This window comes from Sander vitreus, chromosome 11, assembly GCF_031162955.1.
Source record: "Sander vitreus isolate 19-12246 chromosome 11, sanVit1, whole genome shotgun sequence".
Taxonomy (NCBI): domain Eukaryota; kingdom Metazoa; phylum Chordata; class Actinopteri; order Perciformes; family Percidae; genus Sander; species Sander vitreus.
Window position 1 is genome coordinate 6,050,478 of NC_135865.1, and position 17,978 is coordinate 6,068,455.

At 37.5% G+C, this 17,978-nt stretch overlaps 2 protein-coding genes across 2 annotated transcripts in view; one reads left to right on the top strand and one right to left on the bottom strand.

The window, feature by feature from the left end:
• obsl1b (obscurin like cytoskeletal adaptor 1b) overlaps positions 1 to 8,673 on the top strand; it is a 34,410-nt gene extending 25,737 nt beyond the window's left edge. The window contains exons 17-21 of the mRNA XM_078262863.1: positions 1,332 to 1,485; positions 4,748 to 4,909; positions 5,123 to 5,227; positions 6,011 to 6,277; positions 8,396 to 8,673. Of these exons, the coding sequence (XP_078118989.1) occupies positions 1,332 to 1,485; positions 4,748 to 4,909; positions 5,123 to 5,227; positions 6,011 to 6,277; positions 8,396 to 8,673 (966 nt within the window). The remainder of the gene's footprint in view (positions 1 to 1,331; positions 1,486 to 4,747; positions 4,910 to 5,122; positions 5,228 to 6,010; positions 6,278 to 8,395) is intronic.
• Positions 8,674 to 14,929: 6,256 nt separating this feature from the next.
• The window catches only part of LOC144526048 (carboxy-terminal domain RNA polymerase II polypeptide A small phosphatase 1-like), a 29,411-nt gene continuing 26,362 nt past the window's right edge, over positions 14,930 to 17,978 (bottom strand). The window contains exons 6-7 of the mRNA XM_078263220.1: positions 15,358 to 15,543; positions 14,930 to 15,199 (exon numbers count right to left, since the gene is read on the bottom strand). Coding sequence (XP_078119346.1) covers positions 15,071 to 15,199; positions 15,358 to 15,543 — 315 coding nt within the window. The 3' untranslated portion in view covers positions 14,930 to 15,070. The remainder of the gene's footprint in view (positions 15,200 to 15,357; positions 15,544 to 17,978) is intronic.

The following is a 17,978-nucleotide window of genomic DNA, read 5'->3' on the forward strand; positions in this document are numbered from 1 at the left end:
GAGTCAAACTTTCATTTAAAAGCATATTTAGGACGGAAGCGCCACTTTTAAGATGTACCGTATTTTTGTTTTTCGGTCAAATGGCCTTTTGAATGGGAGTTATAGGGGCACTTTTATGCTAGACTCAAAATAGCTATTTTTAAAACACTAAGAAGGCTCGACACAACATGAGACTTTGCTCCAAGTATCATGGGGGGCTCTACACCTTAACAAAAGCATTGACAACATTGTTTGTGTACCCAGAGTTTACTAAAAAGAAAGGTTTTGAACAACTCACCGTAGCTCTTGTTGTTTCCGGCCGCTACCACCTCGGCAGTCAAAACGAGTCGATATCAAAACAAGTAGCCACAGATTTAGTATATCCCTTGTACACCGGTGTAGTTAAGGTATAGAGACCCCCGTGATACTTCGAGCAAAGTCTCATGTTGTGTCGAGCCTTCTTAGTGTTTTAAAAATAGCTATTTTGAGTCTAGCATAAAAGTGCCCCTATTACTCCCATTCAAAAGGCCATTTGACCGAAAAACAAAAATACGGTACATCTTAAAAGTGGCGTTTCCGTCCTAAATATGCTTTTAAACGAAAGTTTGACTTGGGTACATTCACAAAAAGACCCTAGGTTGCATTTTGGCGAGAGTTACACTTTAAGCGTGCTTCGCAACATAATACTGTAGTTACTGCAATACACAGCACGTCTTAGATGTAGGGTAGCAAACCAAGGAATACTAATTACTTGTTAACATGGCTGAAATTACAGTACATTGAGCCAGCATAGCATTCTTGCTAGCACATTCTTTCTCCAACTAAGCAAAACTACAAAAATAAATAATAAAGTCACTCATTATCAATTACAATAGGAAACGAAATATTGACAAACCTTGTGCCCTTATCAGCCAGGTGCTAAACAAAACTAAACTTTTTTTTGAAAGACACACCTGACCGTGCATCTTGTTCTCTTACCGACATTACTTCTTCAAAATAAAAGCACTGGCCTTTATAAAGTCGCTAACGGACACAATTAACACAGCATCAGGAACATTGAACAAACGCATGATAGTAAGACACTATCTGATTTAGCCAAAATATTTGTGAACAAAGCATTTAAATATTTTTGACCAACTTTTGAGCTCAAGTCTTAAAGTAGCCTAAAATACATTTCTGCTCTGTTGTATTTTGTCAACTTTGTGTTGATCAATTTGGAACAATAAAAAAAAAAAAAAAGATCACTCAATCGGACAATGCATCACATAGGCTGCAGTTTTAATTGTTTGGAGATGATTAGGCCTAATTGTACTTGAAATTAAATCCTTTTTTTTTTTTTTTATCATTTTCAGAACGGGGTTGAGCTGAAGCCAAGCAAGGACTTGCGCATTTATGCAATGGGAAGGAAACGGTTTCTTCAGATCATGAAATGTCATGTCAGTGATTCTGGCATGTACACCTGCGATGTTGGAGATGCTACTACATCCTGCACTGTGGAGGTCTATGGTAAGGTCTGCTGTCTTAAAAACTACAGAAAAGGGCCTCTAGTGTTACAGTGGTATACTACTACAGTGGTAAGGGTTGCCTGAAGATGTGTAATTTTATTCAAGAGAACTGCACAAACAATTTAACAATATATGGTTGGGAAACAGTACTAAAACACCAGAAGCCCAAACTACCAAAATTACTGCTGTGAAACTAGAGGCCATAGAGAGGTATTGGCTGAGTAAGCTCCACATGCTGTGGGTTACATTTGTTTTACAACACTTTGCATCAGTTTTTTGTCAAAAAATGTGGCTAACTCAGTTACAGGACACTTTAAGAAATTCATACATGGGTTAGCTATGGGTCAGTCATTTACTTTAAACAATGAGTCTCCTCATTCCCTCACCAACTTTATGGGTCATTCCTACTATTTAGTGCCATTTCAGCCTTGTTTACAGTCTATTAAAAAAATATCCATCATCAATATTTCATCTGAAGGAGGGCTTGTTAAACTATATTATAAGAAAACTATATTGGTCCAAGTCAGGATATTATGGTCTAATAATTTTGACCAAATTCTAAGCATGTGACATAGGCCAAATGTCCACCCTGTTACCGGACAGTCTCCTCTCTATTAATAAAGGGTTTTGAATGCAGAGTTATTGTAATATTTATATTTTCTATGAGCTAAAATGTTCAAATTCAAACAATCATTATCTTGAAAAAAGACGTGTTCTATTTTAAGGCACAATGTAATTTCAACACATTTCTTTTAAATGGAATTTGGCCCCATTTTTAATTGATTAATTTGCCAATTCATTCCCTGCAAGTTACTACAAATACATTAACCATTAACCATTTGAAAAAGGTTGAATAAAGAGTGATACTTTCTCTGCTTCTTGTAGAGGACTTTCCTGCCAAAAATAAACTTAGCATAAAAAGTAAGGAAATAGATTATTTCTCTGTGGTAACAATGTTTTTTGGCAATAAATCTTATACCGTTAGAAAGCCTGTTTAGTTCCCTTACAAATGGGGCATACATTTGTGGGATGAGCAGCAGCGCTGAGTATGTGGATTGCGCCCATGAAAAATTTGCCAAATCTTCTCTGCCATTGCCCTTCACCGCCAGGCCCGTTTGCGCTGGTGACTGCAACACGTGCACTGGAAGCTGAACATGTGGAGGAACGTTATGTTCAGTGATGAGTCCAGATTCTGCCTACGGCAGTTGGATCATAGGGTCAAAGTGTAGAGAAGACGCGGAGAACGCTATGCTGATTGCTGCACCGATAGATTAACACCTTTTGGTGGAGGCAGTATGATGGTGTAGGGCGGCATCTCCCTTACTGGAAAAACAAGGCTTGTCATCATTGGAGGCAATCTCAATGCAGAGAGATATAGAGATGAGATTCTGCAACCAGTGGCAATCCCATATCTCCACAGTCTGGGACCGAACTCTATCCTCCAAAATGACAACGCTCGCCCCCACAGGGCGGGGTTTATCAGAGACTACCTCCAGAATGTGGGAGTGGAGAGGATGGAATGGCCTGCCAGCAGTCCTGACCTCAACCCCATTGAACACTTGTGGGATCAGCTTGGGCGTGCTGTTCGTGCTAGAGTAACAAACACAACCACGTTGGCTGACTTGCTACAAATGCTGGTTAAAGAATGGGATGCCATCCCACAGCAGTGTGTGACCAGGCTGGTGACCAGCATGACAAGGAGGTGCCAGGGGCGCAACCCACATACTCAGCGCTGCTGCTCATCCCACAAATGCACACACCATAACATGAGAGAAACACACAGACATAGCTATGTTTCCACTCATACTGCTAGCAAGTGAAGTAGGCTAACGTTTAGCTTTGTCACAGCTAGTCAAAGTAGCTATATATATATATATATATATATATATATATATATATATATATATTCACAGGATATCAACCCTCCCAGTGTAGTTAGCTTGATCATGTCATGTAGGATTATTCTGAGCAACAAAAACAGAAGAGAAAAAGCACTTACCATGCCCTCACAATGCCAGATAAGCGCTGCCATCTTTGTTGCTGTTAGCCACTTCTTTGTTAGCTGCTTTAATGTGCTGCTTCTCTTTAATGCTGGGGACTTTATTATTTTCTCTGGGCAAATGTTATTTACATTTAGCCAACAATTAGCTTCTCTTACCCATTCATCAACAAAAGTTCAAACAAATAATGTACCAACCCAATCTTTAGGGAGGCTGCTAGCTTGAGAAGTGCATACCAAGATGGTGCACATTGGTCTTAGTTCACTCAATGGATGTATTAAGAGAACTCATCTTGCACAGGCCAAATCAGTTATGGCTGATTAGATTTTTATTAGTACTTCATGTAAATTTCAGCAAAGCTCCACCCAACTTCAACCTAGGAGGTCTAATTAGCCAGAGTAATTTAAAGCACCTGTGTGGGTGTGCAAGGTTTCACAGTGTTGATACATATTGCATTTCTTTTTTCAAAATACTTGTAGGTTAACATTTGAAAAAGTGTGTAATTGTGAATACTTTTTTTCTATGACAAAATAAATAGCTTATATGCACTCAGGAAATGCACTCAGGTGAACAGTCAGAAGCTGGTAGAATAATGTTCATAGATCCAATATTACTAAGACAAAACAAATTACAAAGGTACATGTTTGGTTTGAGTAGGAATTCATTGTAAGGACATATTCCAATTCTCTCACCAAGCATATATACTACAAGTAAAAGTACTTTACAAGTCCAATTTTGTCATTAATTAGTATTAGGCCTATTATTAGTATTAAGACCTATTAATAGTAGGTAGGCCTACTGATATTACTATAGTACCACTAGTGGCTATGTATATTACTGTAATGACAATTCCGTTATAATATGGAAAAATAAATAAAGTAAAATAAAAAGTTTTTTGTAAGTATTCCTTTAGTTATACCATAGGAGGGGATGCTGCCTGGTAAACCAGGACCTGCCTTTGAGTTAATGACAGCATCACAGCCTGATATTTACTGTATAACACATATATGTCTGAGCAGTACAGTTAGCTCTCTATGTACAGTTGTAGGCTGTATTACAAAAAGAAAAGAAAAGTGGGATTTATTACATGTACAGTATTTTAGAAAAGGGAAAGGGAATCATATACTGTAGCACAGACGTCCTGTTCCTTCCTGCTCAACGAAAAAGAAGGATGTTGATTTTTTCCTCTGTACTTATTTTTACTTTGATATATTAAAAGATGGCCATTTCCTAAGCATCCTTTACTGTGTATTCTGTCGGCAGAGCGTGAGCTGCTGATCCTGCAGTGCCTGGAGGACGTGGACATCCAGGAAGATCAGAACGCGGTGTTTGTTTGTGAGGTTTCAGTGGAGGATGTGCCAGGAGAATGGTACAAAAATGGGGAGAGGATACAACCCACCAGCACCATCAAGATACGGCAGGAAGGTCAGCTTTAAAATCACAAGCACGCACACAATTCATAGTGCCTGCACAGCTCTGCTGATGATGTTATGCTTATAAATACTGTAAATGAGATTTACAATGGTCTGATAATCTACAAAAATCTACTAAAATGATCTGTAAATAATATCTGGAATTGCCTAGAACTAATTATTATCAGGCTTATTATTTATCTTGACAATTGTATTCTTATTTCAGGGACCAAACACTTTCTTCTAATGTGCAATGTGAGAGCAGAGGACTCTGGAGAGATCAAGTTTGTCACCAGACATGTTGAATCTGTCGCTTCCCTGGAGGTGGAAGGTATAATGAATATGTATTAGCCTACTAGGTGTTCCAAAGGAAGTATGTATACATTTAGGATAAATATGAAACAATTAGGGTTGGCTTATAGAGCAGGAATGTTTGTAGTCCCAACTAGGGCTGGGCAATATATCGATATGATATGAGACTATGAGAATATTGACAATCGTCTTAGATGTTGGATAACGTAACATTGTAATATAAGTGTGGCCTCTTCCTGATTTTATAGGCGGCAATACAGTAAAGTGATGTCATTTTCTGAACTTACCAGACTGTTCTATTATTTGCCTACCCACTTAGTAATTATACCCACATTACCGATGATTATTTAGCACAAATGTCATTGTGTAAATATTTAGTGAAAGCACCAATTGTCAACCCTACAATATCGTCGCAATATCGACATCAAGGTTATTTGATCAAAAATATCCTATTTGATATTCTTCATATCACCCAGCCCCAACTCCATTCAGTATATGAGCTTTGAGTTCGCTCATTAGATTTTCAATTAGCTTTACGCACAGAATTTTAGATTTACACCGAAAACAATGTATGTGCTTTACACACCGTAGGCACTCAAAGCTGTGCAGTTATTATTCTGTTCAAATTAAAAGGTCAGGTTATTTAAGAGGTCAAATAAGGTTAAAAAAAAAGTGTGTTGAATTGTGAAGCTCTTGATCTTATCTTGCTCATCTTGTTGTTGTTAGAATTTAGACATATATTAAGTATTTTATTAAGTCACAGTATGTTTGACAAATCTAAATTGCAGTTTGTCCTTTTCAGAGATTCCTGTCAACATCGTGAAGCCTCTGCAGGATACGACCGCCCTGGAGGAGAGCCGCGTGCTCCTCGACTGCACCGTGTCCAACCCCAGATGTAGTATCCGCTGGTACAAAGGCAGCAATGTCGTGCTGCCCTCGGAACGCTTTGAGATCTGCAGTGAAGGCTGTTATCGTAAACTGATCATCCAGCAGGTGGTGCTGGATGATGAGGGCATGTACAGCGTGCAGGTTGGAGAGTATACATGCTCTGCAAAACTGACAGTGGAGGGTAAGATAGTTCATGATTAATTCCAAGGACTGTGTAATTTACAGCCAAAGCTTTTCATTCATATTCAAGTTAATTATACAATACAGTCAGTGTGATACCATACAATACAGTGCAGAACAAGCTGCAAAGATTTTTTTTTTTTTATACTTTTTTTTTTTCACGTTTTTGTACAAAGCATGGGCAGCAGTGATACAATGAATACCAGTAAGTATGGTTACAATATGATGTGACAATATAAATCAAATGCTAGCCACGTAGTGCCCTTATTGAAACAAAAGAAACAGCAAAAAAGGGAAAAACGAGAAACACAAACAGAAGAAATGCACACATATGCCTGCGCACCTGAACACATACATGCACGTGTTCACTTACTCCCATATGTCCAGAAAGTCGAAACATACTCATATGTACATAATTGCACACACACACACACACACTTGCGCACATTAAGCTGCAAAGATTAACTGATATATCGATAAGTTGTCCACTATTAAATAATGGATTAATCGGTTAAGTCCTTTTTTTATGAAAAAAAGGTAAAAATTATCTGATTCCATCTTCTTAAATGTTAATATTTTTGAATAATAATCCTATACCAAGTATAGATAGTAGTGACAACTCCCAGAACTTTAGTTGTCCTAGCTCAACAGCAATCCCAGAGTGTTATAAAGCAGCGATGGGAAGTAACTAAGTACAAATACTTTGTAAGTGTACTCAAGTAGATTTTTCAGATATTTTTACTTTACTAGTTATTTTTGTGCCGACTTTTTACTTTTACTCCTTACATTTGTAACACGAATATCGGTACTTTCTACTCCTTACATTTTACAAAATTTTGTTACTTATAATTAGTTACTTTAGTTTCAAATAATTTCAGTTATACCATTATTATTTTCCGCGTCATCAATACCAAATTCAATCTAATTGGATGGGAATATACGTTGCACTTGACGCACCACTACAAGACGACTCGACAGATTCGGCGGCATTCATTCGCGGCAAATCATTGTGGCTTGATGGCGGTAACGTTAGCACATAGTAGCATGGACGGCAACATGATTGAAAATGAAGAAAACGGAGATCCCAGAGATTTGGCAGACAAGCAGCAAGACATTCCCAATCATCCTTGGCCTTATCTGACATTTGTGTGGTCCAGGTAGCTTTACATAAAAAATGGTTGTCATTCGCAAGGCTACTTTGAGTGTTTTTTAACACAAGTATCTGTACTTCTACTTAAGTACGGGAAGTGAGTACTTTTGCCATCTCTGTTATAAAGTAAGAACAACAGTATGATACCTTACTATTATGGCAGTGCAACAGAGGAGCTCATACAGTACTTGACCTCATAGCGCCACCTACTGTCAGAGCAAAGCTAACACATGGATTTCATGTATAATGAACACATTTACCCCCTTTTTTTTAACATAGCTGTTTTTCTTTCACCCTTGCCTTGTTTAAATTTAATGTGGCCATTTTTTTTTTAGCTGTTTGTTGGTTAAAGAACACTAGAGGGTTGAATTCCTCTTACACAGATGTTGTGGTCAACTTGAATTTATATATGTTACAATGGCTTTCTAATGGCAGGCCCAATTCAACCCTCTGCACACTAACTGAGTCATAATAAAAACCATAAAATTGAGTGACCTTAAAAATAACAATAGCCTTTTTCACATGGAAATTATAAACTGAGAGTAAGAAATATAAGGCTGATTTAGTGTTGTGCATGCTGGCTCACTGTCCTACTTATTGGGACACTTGAATAGAGAAGAGCCATATAATAATAATAATAATAATAATAATAATAATAATAATAATATTAGAAACATCTGTGCTTTTCCTACTAGTCAAAATGTCTCCTGTGAAAAAGGCAGATCACCTATACTGCATGCCCAAGTTGGATGAGACATGTAGTGATACCATGAGCTCCCAGAAATAAAGGGAGTAGAAGACATACAACAGACATACTCTGTGAAAGACCTATCACTCACCACTTAGTGTAATTGATTAAAAAGCTTATAATAATTGGATAAAGGCTAACTAAAAGACTCATCAGACTATTTGCTAAAAAATATGTGTTGCAAGCTAACAGCTTTCCCTCTCTCTTGTGCACTGACTCAGCCAAGTCAGTGTTAATGGTGAGTGAGCTGAAGGATGTGGAAGTCACGGCCCCTGGCGAAGCCTGCTTTGAGTGTGAGGTCTCAGTCCCTGTCCTCAAAGCTCCTGTGTGGAGTCTGAATGGGGAGCCGCTACAGCCCAGCTCTCGGGTACGCCTGGAGAAGATGGGAACGGTCCACAGGCTGACCCTCAGACAAACCTCCCCGGACATGAGCGGAGTGGTGGAGTTCACCTCTGGGAAAGCAAAGAGCAGAGCCCAGCTTTGGGTACTGAGTAAGTAAAAGAAGTAGCTGTTTGTAATGGACTTTTTGTATTCCCATGTACTTAGATTTGAACTGTATTTACATTGTCAGTGAAAGGCTAGGTGTATGGATTTATGTATATATCTACGCACATGTAAGATCATAAAAGACTGTAGAGATGAAATGTGACAATGCATTGGTGTGACATGATTTCAAATTGTTCACAAATATGTTTAAAAATGAAGGAATTTTGTTATATGAAAGAATTCCTTTCATATAACAAAATACCACACATCTAATATGAAGAAAAAAAAACGATAACAGCACACAATATACAAGTAATAATACCCAACTTTTAATAGTAAAAGCCAATATTTTTTGGTTTGTGTCCTTGGACATTCCACCAGCAGTGGAAAGAGTACTAGAATACTGTACTCAAGTAAAGTACTGTTACTTAAAAGTACTTAGGGTTACACATTATTCTGAAATGGACCATTCTGCATAATGAATACTTTTACTTTTCACTTTAAGTGTATATAGTGCTAAGTATTTATTTTAAAAGTTCGAACACATGCTTTTTACTTGTAACAGAGTATTATCTACACTGTAGATCTTCTTTTACTCATGATCTACTTCCAGCACAGCGTCAGACTGAATTTAGCTGACCAACTGGTGAGACAGTGAATGTATAACCCAGTATTGTAATGTAAACAATAACCACTAGAGGGAGATAATAAGCTAGTGTTGAGTCTGCTCGTTTGACTAACGCAGGGGTCTGCAACCTCTTTAACCCCTCTCCAGTGGCTTTTGCAAAAAATGATATGGAAATGAATGTTATTTTTTTACATTTTAAATTGTATTCATCATTGTTGTAGACATAAGGTGATTCTAACATAATCAATCCACATAACATTTCATTCTAAACCTAACCTTTCATACTAAAATGTGTGTCATAGCCTATGTACCTCTAAGGCCGGGCCGTGCTCTATATTTTACCCCTCTCTGCAAAGACAGGGCGAAAATTATGTCAACAAACATCACCATATCAATGAACGCTCATTTAGAACGATTCAAAATGTTGATAGGCTAATTTAGACTTAGTAGTCTGTGCTACCTTCATTATAAGGCTCAAATATGTTTTGCCGCTCCAGACAGATTTGTAAAAACTGATGCAGAATATGGCTCTTCTGATATTAAAGCTTGTTGACCCCTAGTAGTGGATCGATGCAAGTGATGGAAGACAATGTTTTGATGCAGTAATGGTTTTTATTCAATAAACTGGTCTACTAAAAAGCCATATTTGCATTAGAAGCACCACAAAAAAATAAAATAAACATAAATCCATCAGACTGATTCTGAACTGTCACAATGGCGTCTTAAAGTGTGTTGCCTGACTTGGCACAGCGCATGCATCAATAAATACAGCAAATGTTTTGGCTCTTAGAGTGCTACATTCTGTAAATAATATAAGGTGTTTATGGCCCCACTCAAGCTGCATGTAGGTCAAGTAATATAAAGCACATAGCCGCAGGACCATCTTAAGCTATTGAAATACGTAGGAGAGTAAACTATTTTTTACTTTATTATGTTGGCTTTAAATGAAAGAGTATTATGTTCAGTGATCTGTCGTAAACCTGTCATGAATTCAGAGGGTTATAAACTGAGGGCCATGTGCAGCACAACCAGGTCTCTCGTTCACATTAGAACATTAAAAAGGAAATTAAAATGGTCCGAAACTTTAGAAGGGATATGGTATGATCATAGGCAGTAGTGGAAAGTATTTAAGGAGCCTACATTTACTCAGCTACTGTTCTGAGGTACTTGTACTTTAGTTAAGTATTTTCATTTTCTGCTACTTTTTAGATCTACTTTACCAAATGTTGTACTTTGTTTATTCTACATTTATTTGCCGACTTTAGTTAGTTACTAAGCGGGTTCAGATCAATGTATTTTAGATTAAGATATGGTCAAACTTGAATGCAGGACACACAGTGCTACTTTTACCTGAGTGAGCAATAAGGCCAGATGATGTACGTACATTTGAGGATTATAATTTGTTGATTTGGTTTCAGGTCTTTGGCTTAGTCAAAAAGTCCATTTCAGAATGGCCACAAGTTTGGGGGTTTGCAAAAGTCGGCATCTATTAAGCCTAAAGCAGTAGGTCCCAATCTGGGGGGTTGGAAAGGGTCTCAATGTAAATCTGAGGGGGCATAAGATATTTAGAGGTAGAGAAAGGTAGAAAAAAAAAAGAAGAAAAATAGACTTTGTCCTGGTCAAATATTGAATAATGTCATCTCTTTGGGCCTTTAAACAATCTGAGAAGGAACAATCACTCTTAGGTCAAACTACTGACAGCTCATGTCCACACCAGAGCTATTAATTATAGTTTGGTATTTTCCATTAGTTTTCATTTTGTTTTCAATTTTTGTTTTTCAACTCAGTTAGTTTACAAAGTGGGTTTCCTCATTTCACTTTAGTTTGTATTGTAAAAAAGGTTACGTTTAAGTTAAGTTTTTATTAGTTTCAGTTTTTTTTTTTTTAATAGGAGGTATTTGTCGAGGCCAAGATTTAAAAAGTTCAGATCAGGTATTACAATACTAACCCAGAGTTAAAAAAAAAAAAGTGCAGTTTCAATTAAATAATCGTAGTTAGTAAAAACTAGCTATTGTGTAATGGACAGATTACACAAGACATGTTTACATTTTGACAGAATAAGGTCCAATGATGAATGACTGTCTTGACCTATGCTCTCTGGGCCTCAGTCTCATTTCTTTCTCTGCTCAAATTTCCCAGGTGATCCGTGAGTGACATCTTCTATCTGTCATCACCTAGTTGACACGGACTGATTTAATATATTGATGCTTTTTAAGTTGTAACATTGACATTGCTTATATATTTACAAACAGTATGTCTATAAAAAGTGGTTTAAACAGGGTTGTGATGGATTTTCATGCAGTTCAGTTAATTCAGGGAGTGGATTTTCTTATAGTAACTTGCCTTTAAGAATTGTCTTTATGAAATTTCTGTTAATGTAAAATGAGTCATGGTCAGCGTGTGAATACATATAAACTGTCCCATTATCACAATCCAAACTGCAGTTTGGATGTTAATGTCCTGTGTGTAAGTGGTCTGACTGTAACCATGTTCAGGTTTAAGCTGAATGTGTATTTGTGCCAATAAATATCTGATTTAAAGTATACAGAATGATACAGGAATGGAAGGTCTATGTCAAGAGTTCCACACAGTTTGAATGCAATCCACCGACATTACATGTAAAGAGACATTTCACTTTATAAGGGTCATTTCTTGAGGCCAAATGCTAATGTAGAACAAAAACTAAATCTCCGAAATGTTTTATCATCTTATCTGATTTTCTTCAGGCTGCATACACACACTTAATGTGTATGTGGTCATGGCTTTTTAAGATATTTGCCAGTTCAAAAAATTACTTTTTTGTTCCAGATGCAATTTTGGTGCTTTCCAAAACTCGAGTTGTCTGCTTTGAAACATATTTTCATATAATCTGATTTGCACTCTGTAGTTTTCCCATATATCAAAGCATGGTTTTGTGTGGCTGTTGTGTGACAGTGATTTTTGTCTTAGTATTATCACATAAAAAAACAGTGTTAAGTTTCCAGTTGACTACAGCCATGTATCGAGATCAAATTTAGATTTTAAAATGGATCATCCAAACAAACGTCTCTTTTCATCATTTGTCCATTGTATAGATTTTTTTTTTTTTTTATGTTTCGATGAGTTTGAATAAAGACAGTTCTGTCTTGTAGCAAAGGGCTTGTAATGTAAATACATTGGGCCAAAAATCAGGTAATTTAGAAAAGAAATAGATTATAGGAAATTACTTGATCACCTTGATTGATAATCAGGGCATGCTAGTTTTAATGTTGCGTGTGTATTATGTTTGAACTTAACGGAGAATGATAGTTGTTTTCATATGAAATCTGTTCCATATTCCATTTTTCCATTTGACTTGTTTCCACCTCTGCCATGCCATGTTGTGTGAGCGTTACATATGTGAAAAAAAGTACTGTTAAATATGACCCGTTTCAATAAAACATGCTTTATTGATGCCAGGTAAAAATATCTCTAGTTGTCATTTTGTTTTGTTTTTCAACCTAAACAGTTATCAGCAGCAATTTAAAAACTCACTTGTTGGAACCAGTTTCTTTACTTGAGTCATGTTAATACTCTCGTTGCATTCAGTAAAAAAAAAAAAAAAAAAAGGTTAAATCATGATTTAAAGACAGGTTATGGTTTTTCAGGTATTGTCAAAGTATCTGTTTTAAATCCTAAACCAATGTAAATACTCACACTGATGTAATATCTTACACACACACACACACACACACACACACACACACACACACACACACACGCTTAAATTAGAGCGTGAACACGTCTGGCACACGTTTCCCCAAAGGAACTGTATTTACAGCTCGATACAGCACAACATTTGACTTCCATTAACGTCTTACACAAAAAAAGGTTTACAGATCAAAGTGTTCTTTAAAATCAAACGTCAAACTTACTTAAGTCGCCGTAGCAGGTTAGCGCCTCTTCCTGCACACATGAACAATATTGCATTATTGATGGGGCCGCACACTGTGGTGGCCAATTCAACAACAAAAAAAACCCCTCAAAAGATCAAATAACATTCGGTAAAATAACATTAAAACCAATTCAAAATGATTGCCTAAAATCATGATATACTGTATTTACAAAAATAATCTCACCATTTCTGCAGTGGTAAGTCTCTTTGTGTGAAAGGTCCGATCAGTGTGAAGTCAGCTTGTTTTCTTAATCCAGAACTGTCCAAAAGATCCAGATCTCATGTCTTAAATTAATCTTTTTCGAAATGTGTTGGTATGCAAGTATGAGGTCAACTAATGAATATCAAGATGAGGGTGTTTTGTAGGGTTGGGTATTGTTTGGGTTTTTTCCGATACCGGTGCTAAATCAATACTTTTAAAACGGTGCTGGTGCCTAAACGGTGCCTGAATCGAATATATATATATAATATTAAAAAAAAGGAGCACAAAACGACAGCTGGCAAAATTAAAGAACGGCTTGTTTATTGCTAAGGCCATATGGTCAAAATTAAAATGATTGATTAATAACTATAACTTATAACAATGACTTATTTCACCAGTAAATTGCTGGTAAATAACAAAAACAACCACCAGATGGGAAAAGTGTATTTTACAATAACTTAAAATGCACCACAAGGATGGCGAGGTGAGTTTCAAGTGAACGCACCGTCAGCAGCTGCAGTCAGACCGTTACGTCCTGGTATCGGAATCCTCTACAGGGAAATGCAGTCACACTTTACACCGTTTAGCTGTCAGCATTTTCACCATTGTGTTTAATCCACTTGCTAGCTAAAGGTAACGTAGCGTCCCGTGCAGCGATGCTTCTGAAAAAGAACTCAGGCACCGAAATGTTTTGCTCTTATTCAGTCTCGTTACTACCGTTAATGTCGGAGCAGGTGCCCTAGTGGCACCGCGTTTCGGTACCCAACCCTAGTGTTTGGTGACTGGACTGGGCATAAGACAACATATAAAAGGGTTATTACACATTCATATATAGATTCCAGTAATATTAGAATTTAGTGATTAATCTTTATCAGTCTTCTGTAGTATAGTAGTGGTAGTAGTGAATAAAGACTACAATCAATGGCAGTGGATTGCCATAAATATTGTTTTTAATCTAAATGCAATTTTGGAGCCAAATTCCTACCACAAACAGTATTTGTTCAAAGCTTTCAGAAGACATTAGGTAAATGCACAGTACTTGGAGCACACCACAAATGTGTGTTTCGTAGTGAAATGTGCCATAACATGTTTGAAATATTAAACCACAATTCTCTAAAGTTAATGATTGTCTTTTCCTACATACACATTTGGCCACTTGAGCAAACAAAAGTAAGTTAATGGGGTTTAAGGAACAGTCTTCAATGACTTGTTATATTCTGTGTAAGAGATTCAAATACTATTAAAAATGCTACAATAAACTGAAAAAAAACGACTGATGCGGTTCATTTGTAGAATGGCACTGAACAACTGTTCAAACTATCTAGGTTTACAGCTTACTTAAATAAGTCACTGCGGTCACATAACGACAACAACAACAAACTAGCTGCACTGCAAAAGATATCTACAGAAGTTATTGAATCTCATATTCAATCTTTATCTAGCGTTACTACAACAAAAAATAATCTTTGGATTAGATTACTTTCAATGCTGAAGCACCAAACCCCGCTGGAAAGATTTCTTTCACTAGCAATACGAGATTAACTGAGACATTTTTTGCAGTGTGGTCCTTGTAGTCGGATGCAGCGTGGAGCATGCGGCCCACCAGCCTCCGTGGCCCCGTGATGACAGCTGCTGGGGATTATTTTCATCCTAGTTTCCTGCCTCTGTTAACTTGAAGTCCTCTGCTGCTGGAGAACTTCATAGATGTCGTCCACTTTGCTTAGTCTCTCAAAGAAAGGGATAAGATCGAGGAGCTCGGTGTCTGACATGTCGTCAAACCAGGAAGCTACTGGAACCTGGAGGTTTGAGGAAGTGAGATATGGTGGGATTAGAAGACCTTTTTAATATTCCACAGTACCTAATATTGTATAATTATTATCCAATAAAGATTTGTAGTGAACAACACAAATGTAGGTTAGTGTATTGCAGAGAAAGATATATATAGATGGCCTACTGCGTTGTCAGGATGGAAGACGTAGGAGGCTGGGGAGTTATCAATGATGATGACCTTGTTGAGGTCTCTTCCTAGACGGCTCAGGTCCTTTACGTAGTTCCCTTTGTGGAAGACACAGGACTCCCGGAAGAGACGGCTCCGGAAGGCCCCCCATTTGTCCAACAGGTCCGACACAGGATCTGCGTACTATAGGAACAGGAGAAAACCAGGGGCTATAGGGTTACCCAATTCTGTGCTAGGTTTGTATGTTATTCTGTGGTTGTACAGCAATTATGCAGTAGTACAGTATGTACATTCAAATTGTACTGTACATGACTTATGTACGGAGCCGCTAAGGGAACATATGGGGGAGAAAACAAATAACATGGCGAAAAAAAAACAACAAACGATAAATACTTTTGCATTCTCTTGCTAAACTTTTTCAGGCCGAAAAAAGGAACTGTACTTTCAGGTCAGTTCGGCACCATGGAAACAACCACAACAATGGAGTGCACGCACCTGTGGAAGACGGTTATGACATTTTATTTTGAGATTGACCTGAAGTAATCAGGGCTTGGCAGTAAACAGAGAGATATGAGAGACCTCTGAAGAGAATACTTGCAAGGGGACACTTGTCAAATAAAGAAATCACACATTGCACACTCAGTTTAATATTTTGCACCCTCAGTTGAAATTGGAATAATAAATGCCAGTCTCAAGGTGGTAGGTCTTAGGCACACAGACTGTGTGGGCATCTCCATGCACACTTTCTATTTTGGTTTATGTATGTGCAGCAGCACAATGTGCAAAAGGGCTGGGTGAAGGTGAATATAGATCTACAGCTGCGGTGATTATTAAATAGTCCCTTAGCCAGTCACATAACTGGTGATATAGTTCTGAAATCCCAGCGCTGGGGGTCATAGTGGGATGGTGGGATAGTGGCCAGCGCCAACGTAAAAGAACCACACACATTTTTCATTCAAAAATCAAGAAAACAAATACAGACTACTGAACTAAATGGCAGAAACTAAGTGGCAATGCGTGCTGTAAGATTTCCACACACAAGTTCTAACAAGGCAAAAATAACAGATTTTTAATTAAGAGGTAACAGTTGCTTTAGCGGATTTATTTTTTTTTACCACTTGGGGGCAACAAAAACCAGTTGTAAACACATCATTGACATATTAGTACAAGTTAAAAGTTGAAATGGTGAACCTATTAGCAAACAGTTCCTTATTTGCATCGGCAGACACACGTAGCATTCAATCAGTCATGCTTATAGCCACAAGATGAATGTTTAAAAAAAGTGGTGCAGGACAATGACAAATACTAAAGTGAAAAAAATGTAATGTCCGCAATATTGCTTTAAGCTCCCATATTTAATACAAAGGCAACGTTTCTTCTTACATTTTTTTCACAAGATGAATGTCCAATAATCACATAATCATTTTTAGCAATGCTGTTGGTCTCCAACTCCTCCTGAGAGAAACATCTGTCTCTTAAGCTGCTAAATGCTCTACTATGTTTACTAGCTAGTCACTAACTTTGGTTGTTGTTTTAACTGGTTGAGGTTTTATTTGTAATAGTAAGCCTGGTAATGTGGCCATATTATGCTCATTTTCTGGTTCACAATTGTAATTTGAGATTGTATCAGAATAGGTTTACATGGTTTAATTTTCAAAAAGCACCACATTTTTGTTGTACTGCACATTGCTGCAGCTCCTCTTTTCACCCTGTGTGTTCAGCTCTCTGTTTTAGCTACAGAGTGAGACCTCTCACTACTGTAACATCTTTGTTGACAGTCGCACATTCGCAGTAGCTAGGTAAGGATCACATCATCTAGCTAGCTGTTTGTTTCTCTAACTTCAGTAGTACAAGGCAGGATTAGCTGGGAGACTTCTTCTAAATGAGGGCACACTTCCAACTTTGTGTTGAATACCTGCAGAACAGGGACATGGAAGTAGTTCTATACAATTTATTTTGTAGATTAGGGTGAATTTGTGTGTGTTGTAGCAGTGTTTTGCCATTGAGTACGAGCTAGCGCTAGCATGCTAACGGTTAGCCCCCTAGGCCCCTCGTCTCGGCTAGTGATGTAGAAAGCCGTGCAGATGTTGAACAGCTCACCTGGAGACTGAAGGCAGGTTACATTCAGAAACCGTATCTCACTCAAAACAGCATGGATGGTTTTTTTTCTAAGTTTGTATGCGTGTGGAAGCACCAGAGACACAAAATAACACCCCAAATCCCAGAAAAAGTGATTTTTTCATAATATGGGCACTTTAAAGTAGATCATCATGGCCTACACAGATTTACAACCAATCTGCATCACATTTCAATGCACAGTTTGAGCATGACCAAAAGAGAAGTGGTATCTGCAACATTTAAGTCTCAGACATTTTCGAAACATGAAAGGCGGCAGATCAGCATTTGATTTTAGCACCTGTAAGTGCTGTAGACAAACATGGCAACTAACCCAAATAACAGTATGTTCCGTATTAAAAATTGTTAGGACACTACATACTTTGAACCTGTATTGTTATCACAGAAACTTGTGTATAAACTTGTCATTTTTGGTTTTGAATCAATGTACTGTATAATTTCTCAGGACCATTTCATGGAAACCCTGTCACATGAATACACGT